Source organism: Anomaloglossus baeobatrachus, chromosome 3, assembly GCF_048569485.1.
Source record: "Anomaloglossus baeobatrachus isolate aAnoBae1 chromosome 3, aAnoBae1.hap1, whole genome shotgun sequence".
Classification (NCBI taxonomy): domain Eukaryota; kingdom Metazoa; phylum Chordata; class Amphibia; order Anura; family Aromobatidae; genus Anomaloglossus; species Anomaloglossus baeobatrachus.
The window spans coordinates 426,631,384-426,646,382 of NC_134355.1; the positions used below are offsets into that span (position 1 = coordinate 426,631,384).

Consider the following 14,999-nt stretch of genomic DNA (forward strand, 5'->3'; position numbering starts at 1 on the left):
TACGGCAGGAGAAGAGACCAGTTGTCTCAGTGACTGGGAAGGGTGCTCCTCTCCGTAAGCTACATCATCTGAACTACAAGATGCTCGCATTTTAACAAGATTTTTTTTTTGTTTAAAAAAAAAAAACAAAAAACAAAAAAATAAACACCAGTAAATATTCACTGACCAACATAAGTGAGCATCTGATTCAATTCCCTAAATAAAAATCTATACAGAAAAACTTAAATATACGATCCAATGTAGTCAATGTCAGATACGACAAATAACATTTAGTGTTCACGAACATGTGGACAGCTCCATGACACTATAGAACGTCACAGGTTCTTACAATGGCAGTGAAGGTAGCATTAATAGTTGCTGACAGAGCGATAGATCATCATTTTGTTAAGAGTTCAACTATGTGCAGTTTTCCTTTACATCAAACAGTCTATGCAGACTGGTCATGTATTGCGTTCATGGCCACTGTAGAACAGCAGCAGGCCACTAAGTATTCTATTTCCAAGCAGTCATGGTATGGTTAAGGAATTGGTGTTGTTCCCAGATATCAATAGTGGTCCTTCAGATGAGTAATCACTGTCGTTTCCCATAAGTGCTCATGTAACCACTAGTGCACATGTTCTCCTTACCCGCTCAACGCGAGGGGCTTTTGGTTTTCTTCGTCGTCTCTTATGTCTCCTCATTAGACGAGATGCACTGCTCTGCTCTGTGGAATTGCTGAACCTGCAATAACAAAAATATTATAGGCATTTTAACAGTGGTGTGTAGCCTTTTTCCACTGTACATCTATTCAGATTGGTCAAACAGGCAACACGTGTCTTTAGAGAGAAAAGGATATGGAGCCAACACTTATCTGGGGGTTGGATCAGGTATCTTCCTAGTGTGACCAGTTTCACCCAATATACACATTAACTAGCACTGAGTACTAACCCTGGGTTTTTTTTTGGGGGGTGGGATGTCAAAGAGGTTGATGATGTAAGTAGTGGACAACAAAAAAACCCAAAACACATACCCCATAACCCTGAGATTTACGTGCAGAAAATCTCTTTAGTATATAAAGATCTGATGCATAATGCGATCATTGAATACAGATCTTCAGAGAGTATGGGATGCATATTTTTTGTTTGAGAGAACCAATTTCATAGCCTCTCTTTATAAAGCCATAGAGGCTCATTACATAAGTCCTGCTACAAGCGCCACCAGGGGGCGCACACCCATTCTGGCACAGCTCTCACTAAGCACATAACTAGCTGCGCAAATTAATGTGCTGCCCCAATGTTAGCGACGTGAAAAGATCACAACCAATGTGTGCCCACATCTTCTGGAGAGGGAGGACATTCTGTGCTACTACCAACATCATTCCTAGATTGAGCCAATTGGGAACACTCAAATACCATACCTGCCAACAGTCAATTTTGAACTGTGAAAGAGACAGGATTTAGGCAAACCTAAAAAGTGTATGGTCCTGTATGTTTTAGAGTGGTCTCTTGTTACTAGGGGTGGGCTTAAATGTTCCAAATTTGACATTGCAAATGTTTGTAAATATGACCAATACATGTAAAATTGTACAACTGGCCAGAAACATTTTAAGAAATGTACATGAACATAATTAAACTTAAACCTCTTAGGGTACGTGCACACAATTAGGGCTCTGTGCGTCCTGGACTCAGCGGGTCCTGACCTGCGGGACCATGAGACTCCTTCATAGGAGAACACTGGAGACCGCAGATGCTCATGCCCTCGATCAGGGTTCGGGGCGCTGCGGTCTTTCGCTTGTATTCTCCCTTGGTGGACACTTGCGACTCTGCAGCAAACAATTGACATGCTACAGCTTGTAAAGTCGCACTGGAGGTCAGTATTTTCTGTGGGAAAAACATGCTCTTGGGCACGGGATTTCTAGAAATCCATCCACTGTGCTTGTACTGTATATCCCAGCATTTTGGAAGCAGCTGAAGCATGCTACATCCAAAACGCTGTGAACATTGATCATGGGCACGCACCTTTAAGGCCTCGTGCACACACTGAGTATTTGGTGAGGTTTTTTTACCTCCATACTTGTCAGCTAAAACCAGGAGTGGGTAATATATCCAGAAGTGGTGACGTGTTTCTATTCCACTTTTCCTCTCATTGTTCCACTCTTGGTTTGGGCTTATAAATACTGAGGGGGGAAAAAAAACCCCTCACCAAATACTCAACTTGTGTACATCACCTAAAAAGGTGATTTAAGATTTGCACTGAATTTTTCTCCCCTTCTTCCAAGAGAGATTTTTTTCTACAGGACATGTAGTTGTGAAGCCTCCTTTCACTTTAAGATACTGTGGTGTACTGGAGGAATAGGAGAAACATTCCAAGTGCAGTAAAACTGAAGCAACAAAATGCAATTCCAACTTCATTTTCTCAGTTTTGTTTTTATAATGTTCAGTTTGTGATAAAAATAACCTAATTTTTTGTATTATTCTGTCAATGGATCTGTGTGAGGGCTTTTATTGTGGGGAACTAATGTTTTTATTGACTTGCGGTAGGACGCTTAGATCGCTTTTTATAGAGACAAGTATGCCAGTTCTAGTGTTTTTGGTTTGGCTTTTTCATTTTGACATTCACTTTATGTGAAATATTTTATTAGTTTGGGTAATTACCCATGTAGAAATACGAAGCATGTTCATTTTTCTTTTCTTACGTTTTGCAGGATTTTACCCTTTGTTTTACACTTTTTGATTGATTAAACTTACTGAGGCCTCCAACACACATCCGTTAAAAACACGCACGTGCCACGAGACACGTATTTTCCCTGCGTGTTGCGTGTGGTAAGTGCGTGTATCGAGTATGTGCGGTCCACGTGTGTTCTCCGTGTGCTATCCGCGATAGCACACGGAGAATAGGCAATTTGCATACTCACGTGGTCCACGCTGTTGTCCAGGGTACTGATCTTCGGCTCCAGCCCCACCCACTCCCCGCTGACGCTGCTTCCGGCCGAGCGCAGATTAACGCCCGTGACAGCAGCCGGCAGGAAGATTTTGCAGCGGAAGAATCTGCGGGGCTGGTGGAGGTGAGTATGTGTTTTTTTATTTTTAAATTAAATGACACGTGTTCTCCGGCGCGTGTCACACAGAACCGCATCCACACTACATCCGTGTGGTACTGGTGCGGGCCGTGTGACACCCGTGCTGCCGGAGAATACATGGACATGTCAGCGTGAGAAAATCACGGACGCACGTAAGTACGGAACGGACACATGTTCCGTTCCAAAATACTTACTTGTGTCCAAACAATGAAAACATAGGTCCACGTGTCTCCGTGCCGCCGGTACGTGAAAAAAATGCCAAACACGTACCGGTGGGACAGATGTGTGTCTTAGGCCTAAAAGGGTATATCTGAAACTTAAAAAAAAAAAAAAAGTGCCTAAGCACCAACAGGCAGGTAAGTTGTGCCTGACTGGAGCAAGCCCCATTGGATGGTGTTACAGGCAGATGTCCGCCAGCTTCTGGTTGCTCCATACAAGCAAATCTGACATAGTAGCTACTAAGTCCTACACTGGAAACGGCTTTTACCTCTTTTAGTACACTTTGCAGGAATAAGTTTTAAAATGTTCGACTTTATAGTCAGTAAAATCATTATGTAGTTATACTCATAAATAGTGCTATGTGCAGTTATAATTTTCAGATTTTTTTTCCCTAGATGGCAGCATGTAAAATAAAAAAAAAACAAACAGTTTACTAGTGATCGGCGATCTCGCAGATTATTATTATTATTATTATTATTTATTATTATAGCGCCATTTATTCCATGGCGCTTTACAAGTGAAAGAGGGTATACGTACAACAATCATTAACAGTACAAGACAGACTGGTATATGAGGAGAGAGGACCCTGCCCGCGAGGGCTCACAGTCTACAGGGAATGGGTGATGGTACAATAGGTGAGGACAGAGCTGGTTGCGCAGTGGTCTACTGGGCTGAGGGCTATTGTAGGTTGTAGGCTTGTTGGAAGAGGTGGGTCTTGAGGTTCCTCTTGAAGCTTTCCACGGTAGTGGAGAGTCTGATGTGCTGAGGTAGAGCGTTCCAGAGTATGGGGGATGCACGGGAGAAATCTTGTACACGATTGTGGGAAGAGGAAATAAGAGAGGAGCAGAGAAGGAGATCTTGTGAGGATCTAAGGTTGCGTGCAGGTAGGTACCGGGAGACTAGGTCACAGATGTAGGGAGGAGACAGGTTGTGCATGGCTTTGTATGTCATGGTTAATGTTTTGAACTGGAGTCGTTGGGCGATGGGAAGCCAGTGAAGGGATTGGCAGAGTGGCGAGGCTGGGGAGTAGCGAGGGGAGAGGTGGATTAAGCGGGCTGCAGAGTTTAGGATAGATTGGAGGGGTGCAAGAGTGTTGGAAGGGAGGCCAGAGAGCAGGAGGTTGCAGTAGTCGAGGCGGGAGATGATTAGGGCATGCACTAATGTTTTTGAAGATTCTTGGTTAAGGAAAGCACGGATCCGGGAGATATTTTTGAGTTGTAATCGGCATGAGTTGAAGAGGGCTTGGATGTGTGGCTTGAAGGATAGAGCAGAGTCGAGGGTTACTCCAAGGCAACGAGCTTGTGAGACTGGGGTGAGTGAGCAACCATCAAGTTTGATGGAAAGGCTTGTTGGAGGAGGTGAGTGAGGAGGAGGAAAGACAATAAACTCTGTTTTGTCCATGTTAAGTTTTAGGAATCGTGCAGAGAAGAAGGATGAAATAGCAGACAGACATTGTGGTATTTTGGTTAGTAGAGAGGTAATGTCAGGTCCAGAGAGGTAGATCTGTGTGTCATCGGCATAGAGATGATACTGGAAGCCGTGGGACTCTATGAGCTGTCCCAAGCCGAAGGTATATCTCTGGGATTGGTGGGACTAACCGGATTTAAAAAGCAAAACAACAAACGTGTTCCCTCCTTTATATATTTATAAGTTCCAGTGTGGCATGTAAGTGTTCAGTTTATTTTAAGGGTTCTAACAATTACAGGAATTCCAAATATATTTACTGTTTTGTGGAATTAAAACTAAAAGTTTCTGAAAAAAAGAAAATAAAAATAAGTGATATTGTTTTTGCAGCGTTATGGTTGCGTTTTCTAAGTGTAATTAACTCAAAATGGTAAAAACCGTCTAGCCCTGAATGCTGGGGATGGAAGGAAAGCGTCCAGTTTCAGGATCTGCACAGCAGGGTTTGACTGATTGGGCCACCCTTGCCCCATTAGATCCCCAAGATGCAGGACTGGCATGTCTGCTTTGGTTCCAGATTTCCTTTCCTCTGTAGAACTAGCATCAATGTTTCCAAATGTATTCAAATCCAAAGGACAGTTTTCTATCACTTCCATTTGTATGGCTACGACAAACTTGATTTAAGACTGCAGACAATATTGCTACTCAATACCAGGTTCTCAATATGAAGTTTGGCCACCACCTTTTACAGCATTCTAAGTAAGCTGAATGCATGTCCCCAATCCCCTCAGCAGAGCACAAGAGAGACTTTTTATTATACCCATAGACAACTGTCAGGTCTGATGGGCATACAGTGGAGCCTTTACTTACGAGAACAATCCGTTCTGGGAGTGTGCTTCTAAAACAAGTTACTCGTCTAGCAAAGCAAAATTTCCCATAGGAAATAATTCAAGCTCAGACAATTCGTTACACAACTTGTTCAATGTCCCATCCTGGTCCCTATTGTGCGGTTCCACACACGTACATACATGCTCACGCACACACATTATGCTCACCTTACCTTCAGTTCCATTGCCGGCCTTATAGTTCTTGTAGTTCGCAGGTACAGGATGTGTATCGGGTAACCATTGCAACCGATGCCAAAGCTTCCGCTGCCAGAGAGCTGACGTCAAAGGCACGAGCCGCTTTCCTCTGATTGTTCAGTGCGCTGCCTTTGAGAAGCGGCTCACAGCGCAAGTTCCTCCATCGTCCCAATGGTTACTAGATACACATCCTGTACTGGCGGACTACAAGAAGCAGGAGACAGACGATGGAACGGAAGGTAAGGTGAGCATAATATGTGCGTGTGTGTTTGTGTGGACTGCAAGAGCGGGTCAGAGCGCGGTGAAAGTATGGAACCGGAGGTGTGTGCAGTGAGTATTTGCTCGTACAGCAAAGCTTGCTCGTAAACTGAGTTACAAATTTACAGTAAGCTTTGCTCGTATAGCGAAATACTCGCACACCAAGTTACTTGTAAACAGAGGTTCCACTGTATCTAGTCTTGATCCAGGGTCTCTGCTCTTCATACAATCACTGGTCTGCTTCCCTTCAAAATGTTGATGAGACGTCCTACATCATCTACACAGAGTCTTTCAATCACTGGTGGCTAAGCAAAGTACTGTAATGCGCATAGTCTGGGGAGGGCCAATGAGTGCCGATGATGCGGAAGTAAAGCTGGCGCATGTGCACTTCAGAAGATTGTCCTGCCCTAAGGGGCGAGATTGGGAGACTCAACCGCGATCTATGGGTACAGTAGTTTTTATTCTACTATGCAAAAGGGGATTGGGGACATACATACAGCTTACTAGAATGCTGTAAAACAGCTATAAAAGATGGTGGCCGTACTTTATATTGGGAAAACCTGGTGACAGGTGCCTTTATTGGTCTTTCATTCCTGTCACATTCCACTCCTGAATTTCTACATACCTGCTCGTAGAATCATCCTCGTCAGAATCAAAGAAGCTAGTAGAGTCCAGCTCACTGCTCATTAGGGTGGACGAGCTCTCGTATCCTCCGGTGTCCCTGCGCCTCTCCATCTTAGATGTGCCATTGAGTCTGGGAGCTACCATAGAAAAATAAAGATTTAGAATAAAAAAGGAAAAACATTTTCTAACAACCTACAAAGGATTAAGATTCTGTTTAAGAAGCCTCATTTGAAAATCCGGCAGTAAGGATAGGAATTTGTATTTCAGGAAATATAATTGTCATTTACACTCAATATTGTATTTTTATTAGTCTACCAGATTTTTTCCTTGGCATGTCTGCAGCAGATAAAACAGTGATTGCTATTAAACCTGCAAAAAGCAGCCCTGTAAGTGACAGTGCTGGAATGAATGTATCTGCCCCTACATCATGCTGCACCAGATTGGGTAGCAAAAACCTACTGATAGATCTGTTAAAAGAGGTTGTCCAGGTCTAAACTATAAGATTACAAAAAAACGGGGTCTATGAATGTGTGTGGGGGTTAATCAACAAGCACTGAAGCAATACCTAAAAGGGAATACATATACCCCAGAAGACAAAAACAAAAAAACACATCTTTATTTGGAGAGAAAAAAAAACAAACAAAATCAGAGTATAATAATGACAGGTTAAGAGGAGCAGGTGGTTACTCCCAAAAAAGTTAAGTAATATCAGGTTGTACTAGCCTATATACCGTATTTTTTGGACTATAAGACGCACCCTGGTTTTAGAGGAGGAAAACATTTTAAGCAGAAAATGTGGTCATGACACACTTATGGGGTCAGGATCTGCTGCTGACACTGTTATGGGGGTAATGTCCCCAAATTCTCCACTAAGGTACCCCAGCCTGGTAATGATCCTCCTGCCTTGTATATACAGTATATGTCCCTCATCCTGGCATGGCCCCCCCCCCCCCCCCCCCATCCTGCTATATACCGTCATCCTGGCATATGGCCGCATCCTGCTATATAACCCCTCCTGGCATATGGCCCCATCCTGCTCATCATACAGCCCCATCCTGCTCATCATACAGCCCCATCCTGCTCATCATACAGCCCCATCCTGCTCATCATACAGCCCCATCCTGCTCATCATACAGCCCCATCCTGCTCATCATATACCCCCAATCCTGCTATACGGCCCGCATCCTGTGGCACATAAAAAAAAATAAATACCTCACTCCCTGCAGCATTGCTCCTCCTCCGTCTGTGTCAGCAGCGCCGCCGCTGGAGTGTGGAGCCGGCCACGATCCCTGCAGAATCGCGATGTCCTCCAGTCTGTACCGGCGGCAGCTGCGTGGGACACGTGCGCACAGCGATTACATCACTGCGTGCACCGCACCGCTAGTCTCCACGCAGCCGCCGCCGACACAGACAGGAGGACATCGCGCTGCTGCAGGGATCGTGGCCGATGAGTGTACTGATTCACTGCACACCGTGCTGATGATGCGCGGGGGGCAGTGAATACAGCCGCACAAGATCACTCCAGGCTGTAGTTGCCAGGGGTGATCATGTGGGCAGGCTGTTTAATATGCACGCATTCCCCGCCCACCTGTCAGCGCCGGCTTCAGCGCTGAGAGATGGGCGGGGTGATGGGCGTGCATATTAAATAAGCGAGTCCACGTCGTCATGGCAGGCTGCTACAGCCTGCTCATGCCCCCAATGACCCACTCCACCGCAGCACCCTCATTCCCCGCAGCCCTACATACAGACTATAAGACGCACCCCCCACTTTCCCCCAACACTTGTGGGGAAAAAAGTGCGTCTTATAGTCCGAAAAATACGGTAGATTCATTTTGTATATGTTGTACAATGTTGAATATGTACATCAAATATCTTGGACAAAGTCTGAAATATAAATAGCAAATATGTTGATGAGACAGATGTCAATATTAATACAAACGAGTGATTGCGCGCCCTTCGGGCTGGGGCTGGCATCAATCAACCCCAAAGATATTACCCAGTTTGCCACCACACCAGGGCAACGAGAAGAGCTGGGTCCAGCAGCAAAATTGGCGCATCTAATGGATGTGGGCTGCTATTGTTAGGCTGGAAAGGGCCAAATTACCATGGCCTTCACACCCTAATAATATCAGCCCCCAGTTGTCTGCTGTATCTTGGTTGGTTTTAGTAAAATGGAGGGGACCCCACGTAAATTTTTTTTTTAATATAAAAATGTAAAAAAATTAAGCATAGGATCCCTTCTATTTTTAATAACCAGCTAAGTTACAGCAGAGAGCTGAGGGTTGCAGCCCGCAGCTGTTCCTGTGCTGGATATGAAAATTGGGGGAACCCCACGACTTTTTATTAATAAATTAAAATGCTTTAAAACAGCTGCTCAAGCTAGCTACCTCTATCTATTGAGCTATTATGTTCTGTCTATTTTATATGTTCTCTTATTTTCTCTCTATCTTATCTGTTCTATCCATCTATTTTATCTGTTCTTTCTAGATCTATAATTTTTCAGGCTTTGCCCATCTTTTACACAAAAAAAAAAAAAAAAAAAAAAAAAAAAAAAACAAACCACAACATTCATTTTAGTATTGTGCATTTTTTTACCAGTACCAGTCACACGGATGCAAACACTGACATCACACGGACGACCATACCGGTACGTGTGGCTTGCACTTGTTTAAACACGGACGTCTGAAACCGGCCTAAAGGCTGCTTTACACCAGACAATCTATCGTGCGATAGATCGTCGGGGTCACGGTTTTTGTGACGCACATCCGGCATCACTGGCGATGCTGGCCTGTGTGACACCTCCTAGCGACGCAGTATCGCTCACAAATCGTGAGTCATGTACTGGTCGATAGGTTCCATAATATCGGTTCTGAAATCGGGCGCCGGTTGTTCAGTTACCATGGCATCACACGTCGCTACATGTGACACCACGGGAGCGATGAACATCGCGTACCTGCCTCCCGCGTCAGCCGCCGGCTCTATGTGGAAGGAAGGAGGTGGACGGGATGTTTACATCCTGCTCATCTCCGCCCCTCCACTTCTATTGGCCGGCGGCCGTGTAACGTCGCTGTGACGCCAAACGTCCCTCCCACTCCAGGAAGTGGACGTTCGCCGCCCACAGCGTAGTCGCACGAGAGGTAAGTATGTGTGATGGGGGTTACCGACTTTGTGCGCCACAGGCAGCGATTTGCCTATGACGCAAAAAGGACGGGGGCGGGTACGATCAATTGTGAAATTGCACAATTGGTCGTACCATGTAAAGCAGCCTTAAGAGTTTATCTGCAGTACTTCTCAGCAGCTACTAAACATTAGAGCTCTCTTGTGCAGCTTTGCTAAATTTGTATATCCAGCCTTCGCTAGACTGTCTGTCCTAAGTTTACATCAACTTCAAGACCCAGGGGAAAAAAACAAACCCTAAAAAGATCATTTATAATGTAACATTTGATGATATGCCACATCCATAAATGTTATATATAGTGTCTAAATATAAACTTACTACACTCACTGGAATAAGGAGTCGTGGGAAGAATTGCAATGCTTTTGTAAGCATTAGGTAAGAATGCAAACTTCACATTCTGGATCAAGTCTGCTCTTCAACATTCTTTGAGCCTCGTTCACTTTCACATGGTGAATATATTGGAAATGTTAGTACCTGATTGGTAGATCGTTGTTTAGAAATTTGACTCCGTGATACATGCACACCACTAATAGTCACAAATACATGTCCACTAAACATGCTACCATTGTATTTCAATATCTCCACACTGATCTGTCCTTACTGACAAGCTCCAGAATGGTCCCCAAAAGTGCACACTTTGAAACGAAACATGCACAAACATGTGTTACCGGCGCCGTATACAAGCCATTTGTGTGCAATTTTAATACTAAGCAATCACTCCCTCCATGGAGTGGCAGTGTGTGAGTGGTTGCTCCATCAGTGTTTTGCACCTGTTGCCTCCATCTTTATTACTACGGGGTTGTGCTGCACCCTGTGAGAGCATTTGTTTCTATGGCCTGGGCAGGTAAACATTGTTGCCCTTTGTTTCTTTGAAATGTTCTTGGGGGAAAATTGAAAATGTGATCTGCATGAGAAACCGGGGTGTCAGGATCTACCACAAATATACTATTGATTTTTCACCATAAAACAAATTCTGCAAGAATATGTTCTCTATATCCGCAGGTTTCCCGCAGCTGCTTGCCGGAATCCGCTATTGATAGCTGCGGGATTCCAGTGAATTATCTGCGGGCAGTCGTGCAGCTTACCTATGGAAGTCCCGGCCTCTATCTCCATAGTGGAGGGCCGGGATTTCCACAGGTAATTCCACAGAAATAATTGACATGCAGTTACGTGCGGCTGCGGGACATCCACAGCATATTCCACAGCCGCACATATACGCAGCATGGACACAGCACTCCCCATGTCCCATAGGAAAATCCGCAGATTTTCCACAGATAAATCCGCAGGTTTAATTTTACGTGGGCACATAGCCTTACAGAGTTATCATGGCATCTTGCAGAGTTCTTTTGAATCATTAATAGGTTCCCTTTAGTTATCCTCAAATGGAAAACCTAAAATAGTGTTTCATGTTATATAAATGTGATTACATATCGCTAGGAAATGCCATCATATTGATCAGAGGGGTTTTCATGGCCTCATAACTTGAGTACTTTATCCAGGATATGATTTCTTTCAAAAATAGAAGTATTTAAAAGTTTATTTTGATTAATTAGGAAAATGCAAAGTGAGTGAACAACAGAGAAAATGAAATAAAAAAAAATATAAATATTTGGCGTTATCAACCTGTGACTTCAAAAACAGCACCAATTGTTATAAGTACACTTGCACATAGTTTTGAAAGCAGTTTATTCCAAACATCTTTGGGAACAAACCACTGATCTTGTGTTCGTAGGCTTGTGCAAATCCTTCCGTTTCTCCATGTAACCCCAGACTCAAATGTTAAGATCAGGGCGCTGTGGGAATATGTCAATTTCAAGACGCCTTGTTTTTTACAATGAAGATAATGCTTAATGAAATGGAATAATTCTGGAGCCAGACCCCTCCTTGATTATATTGCATGACGGATACCGAATTTTTCAGACTATAAGACGCACTTTTTCCCCATAATTTTGGAGGAAAGTGGGGGGTGCGTCTTCTAGTCCGATGGATGCGGTGTGGTGGAGCGGGTGAAGCCAGGTGCGGAGGTGGTGGAGCGGGTCATCAGAGGCAGGAGCAGGCTGTAGCAGCACTACTGTGACCACATGGGCCCACTCATTTCATATGCACCTCCATCATCCCACCCATCATCTCGCAGACATGAAGGGCTGACAGGTGGGCAGGATGATGTGCGGGGGAGCCAGCCCGTGTGATCACCCCTGGCAACTACAGCCTGGAGTGATCATGTGCGGCTATATTCACTGCCCCCTGTGCACCATCATCAGCGCGGGGGGCAGTGAATAAGTACAGAATACTCACCGGTCACTGTTCCCTGCAGCATCGCGGTGTCCTCCTGTCTGCCGGCTCGCTGTGTGTTGAGCGCGATAAGCGACGTACACACGGCTCCACACAGGCCCGCGGCGCTGCTGCTGGCACAGACAGGGAGACACCATGCTACATGGAGCGAGGAAAGGGGGAGTATCCAGCGGGAGTCCTCCACCTGTTACCGCAAATATGGCCGCGTCTGAAGTGACCGCGAGATCCGCGGTGACTTCAGTCAGATGATGTGCAGTAACAGCTGAAGTCACCGTTGATCCGGTGGCTCACTTCACTTGCGGTCTGACACTCACAGAGAGCAGTCGTGTTCCTATGGCCGCTCTCTGTGATTGTCAGATGTAGCACAGCTGGATGCATCTTGGGACGTCGTGTGGATTACGTCGGACCTGGGTGTTTTAGGGGTTAATAAAGTGGTGAAAGAAGGTGTTTTTTGTTTCAAATAAAAGGATTTTTATGTGTTTATGTTTATTTACTTTCACTACAGTTTAGTGGTGAGGGGGTGTCTCAGACACCCGCCATCACTAAGCTAGGACTTTGTGGCAGCCATGGGCTGCTGCCATTAACTCCTTATTACTCAGATTGCCACCGCAGCAGAACAATCGGGATGAGCTGGGAAAAGTCCCAGGACTGTCGCATCTAATGGATGCGGCAATTCTGGGCGGCTGCTGGCTGATATTTTTAGGCTTGGGGGCTCTCAAAAAACGTGAGTCTCCCCAGCCTGAGAATACCAGCCCCCAGCTGTGAGACTTTATCTTGGCTGGTTATCAAAATTGGGGGAACCGCAAGCAGGTTTTTTGTTTTTTTTTTAATTACTTCCATACTGTGGCAGCAGCAGACCCTCGCCCCATAACAGTGTGTCATGACCACATTTTTGCTTAAAAAATGTATTTTTCTCCTCTAAAACCAGGGTGCATCTTAAGGACCGGTGCGTCTTATAGTTAGAAAAAAGAAGGGAATTTTGTTTACTTACCGTAAATTCCTTTTCTTCTAGCTCTAATTGGGAGACCCAGACAATTGGGTGTACAGGCTATGCCTCCGGAGGCCGCACAAAGTATTACACTCAAAAGTGTTAAGCCCCTCCCCTTCTGCCTATACACCCCCCGTGCTCCCACGGGCTCCTCAGTTTTGGTGCAAAAGCAAGAAGGAGGAAAAAGAATTATAAACTGGTTAAAAGTAACTTCAATCCGAAGGAATATCGGAGAACTGAAACCATTCAACATGAACAACATGTGTACACAAAAAAACAGGGGCGGGCGCTGGGTCTCCCAATTAGAGCTAGAAGAAAAGGAATTTACGGTAAGTAAACAAAATTCCCTTCTTCTTTGTCGCTCTATTGGGAGACCCAGACAATTGGGACGTCCAAAAGCAGTCCCTGGGTGGGTAAAATAATACCTCATAATAGAGCCGTAAAACGGCCTCTTCCTACAGGTGGGCAACCGCCGCCTGAAGGACTCGTCTACCTAGGCTGGCATCCGCCGAAGCATAAGTATGCACCTGATAGTGCTTCGTGAAAGTGTGCAGGCTCGACCAGGTAGCCGCCTGACACACCTGCTGAGCCGTAGCCTGGTGCCTCAAAGCCCAGGACGCGCCCACGGCTCTGGTAGAATGGGCCTTCAGCCCTGAGGGAACCGGAAGCCCAGCAGAACGGTAGGCTTCGATAATTGGCTCCTTGATCCACCGAGCCAGGGTTGATTTGGAAGCCTGTGACCCTTTACGCTGGCCAGCGACAAGGACAAAGAGTGCATCCGAGCGGCGCAGGGGCGCCGTACGAGAAATGTAGAGTCTGAGTGCTCTCACCCAATCTAACAAGTGCCAATCCTTTTCACATTGGTGAACTGGATGAGGATAAAAAGAAGGTAAGGAGATATCCTGATTAAGATGAAAGGAGGATACCACCTTAGGGAGAAAATCCGGAACCGGACGTAGAACCACCTTGTCCTGGTGAAACACCAGGAAAGGGGCTTTGCACGACAATGCTGCTAGCTCAGACACTCTCCGAAGAGAAGTGACTGCTACTAGAAAAACCACTTTCTGCGAAAGTCGTGAGAGGGAAATATCTCTCATTGGCTCGAATGGTGGTTTCTGAAGAACCATCAGAACCCTGTTGAGATCCCAGGGTTCTAACGGCCGCTTGTAAGGAGGAACGATGTGACAAACCCCCTGCAGGAACGTGCGTACCTGTGGAAGCCTGGCTAGGCGCTTCTGGAAAAACACAGAGAGCGCTGAGACTTGTCCCTTAAGGGAGCCGAGCGACAAACCCTTTTCCAGTCCAGATTGAAGGAAGGACAGAAAAGTGGTCAAGTCAAAAGGCCAGGGAAAAAAACCCTGAGCAGAGCACCACGACAGGAAAATTTTCCACGTCCTGTGGTAGATCTTGGCGGACGTTGGTTTCCTAGCCTGTCTCATAGTGGCAATGACGTCTTGAGATAACCCTGAAGACGCTAGGGTCCAGGACTCAATAGCCACACAGTCAGGTTGAGGGCCGCAGAATTCAGATGGAAAAAAACGGCCCTCGAGATAGCAAGTCTGTTCGGTCTGGTAGTGTCCACGGTTGGCCGACCGTGAGATGCCACAGATCCGGGTACCACGACCTCCTTGGCCAGCCTGGAGCGACGAGGATGGCGCGGCGGCAGTTGGTCCTGATCTTGCGTAACACTCTGGGCAACAGTGCCAGCGGAGGAAACACATAAGGGAGCTGAAACTGCGACCATCCTGAACTAAGGCATCTGCCGCCAGAGCTCTGGGATCTTGAGACCGTGCCATGAACACTGGTACCTTGTTGTTGTGCCGGGACGCCATGAGGTCGACGTCCGGCACCCCCCAGCAGCAACGGATTTCCTGAAACACGTTCGTGTGAAGGGACCAT

General features: G+C 45.7%; 1 protein-coding gene across 1 annotated transcript in view; it reads right to left on the minus strand.

The window, feature by feature from the left end:
* Nucleotides 1–14,999, minus strand: part of DVL3 (dishevelled segment polarity protein 3) — a 153,476-nt gene that overhangs the window by 19,725 nt on the left and 118,752 nt on the right. The window contains 2 exon segments of the mRNA XM_075341512.1: nucleotides 627–720; nucleotides 6,644–6,779. Coding sequence (XP_075197627.1) covers nucleotides 627–720; nucleotides 6,644–6,779 — 230 coding nt within the window.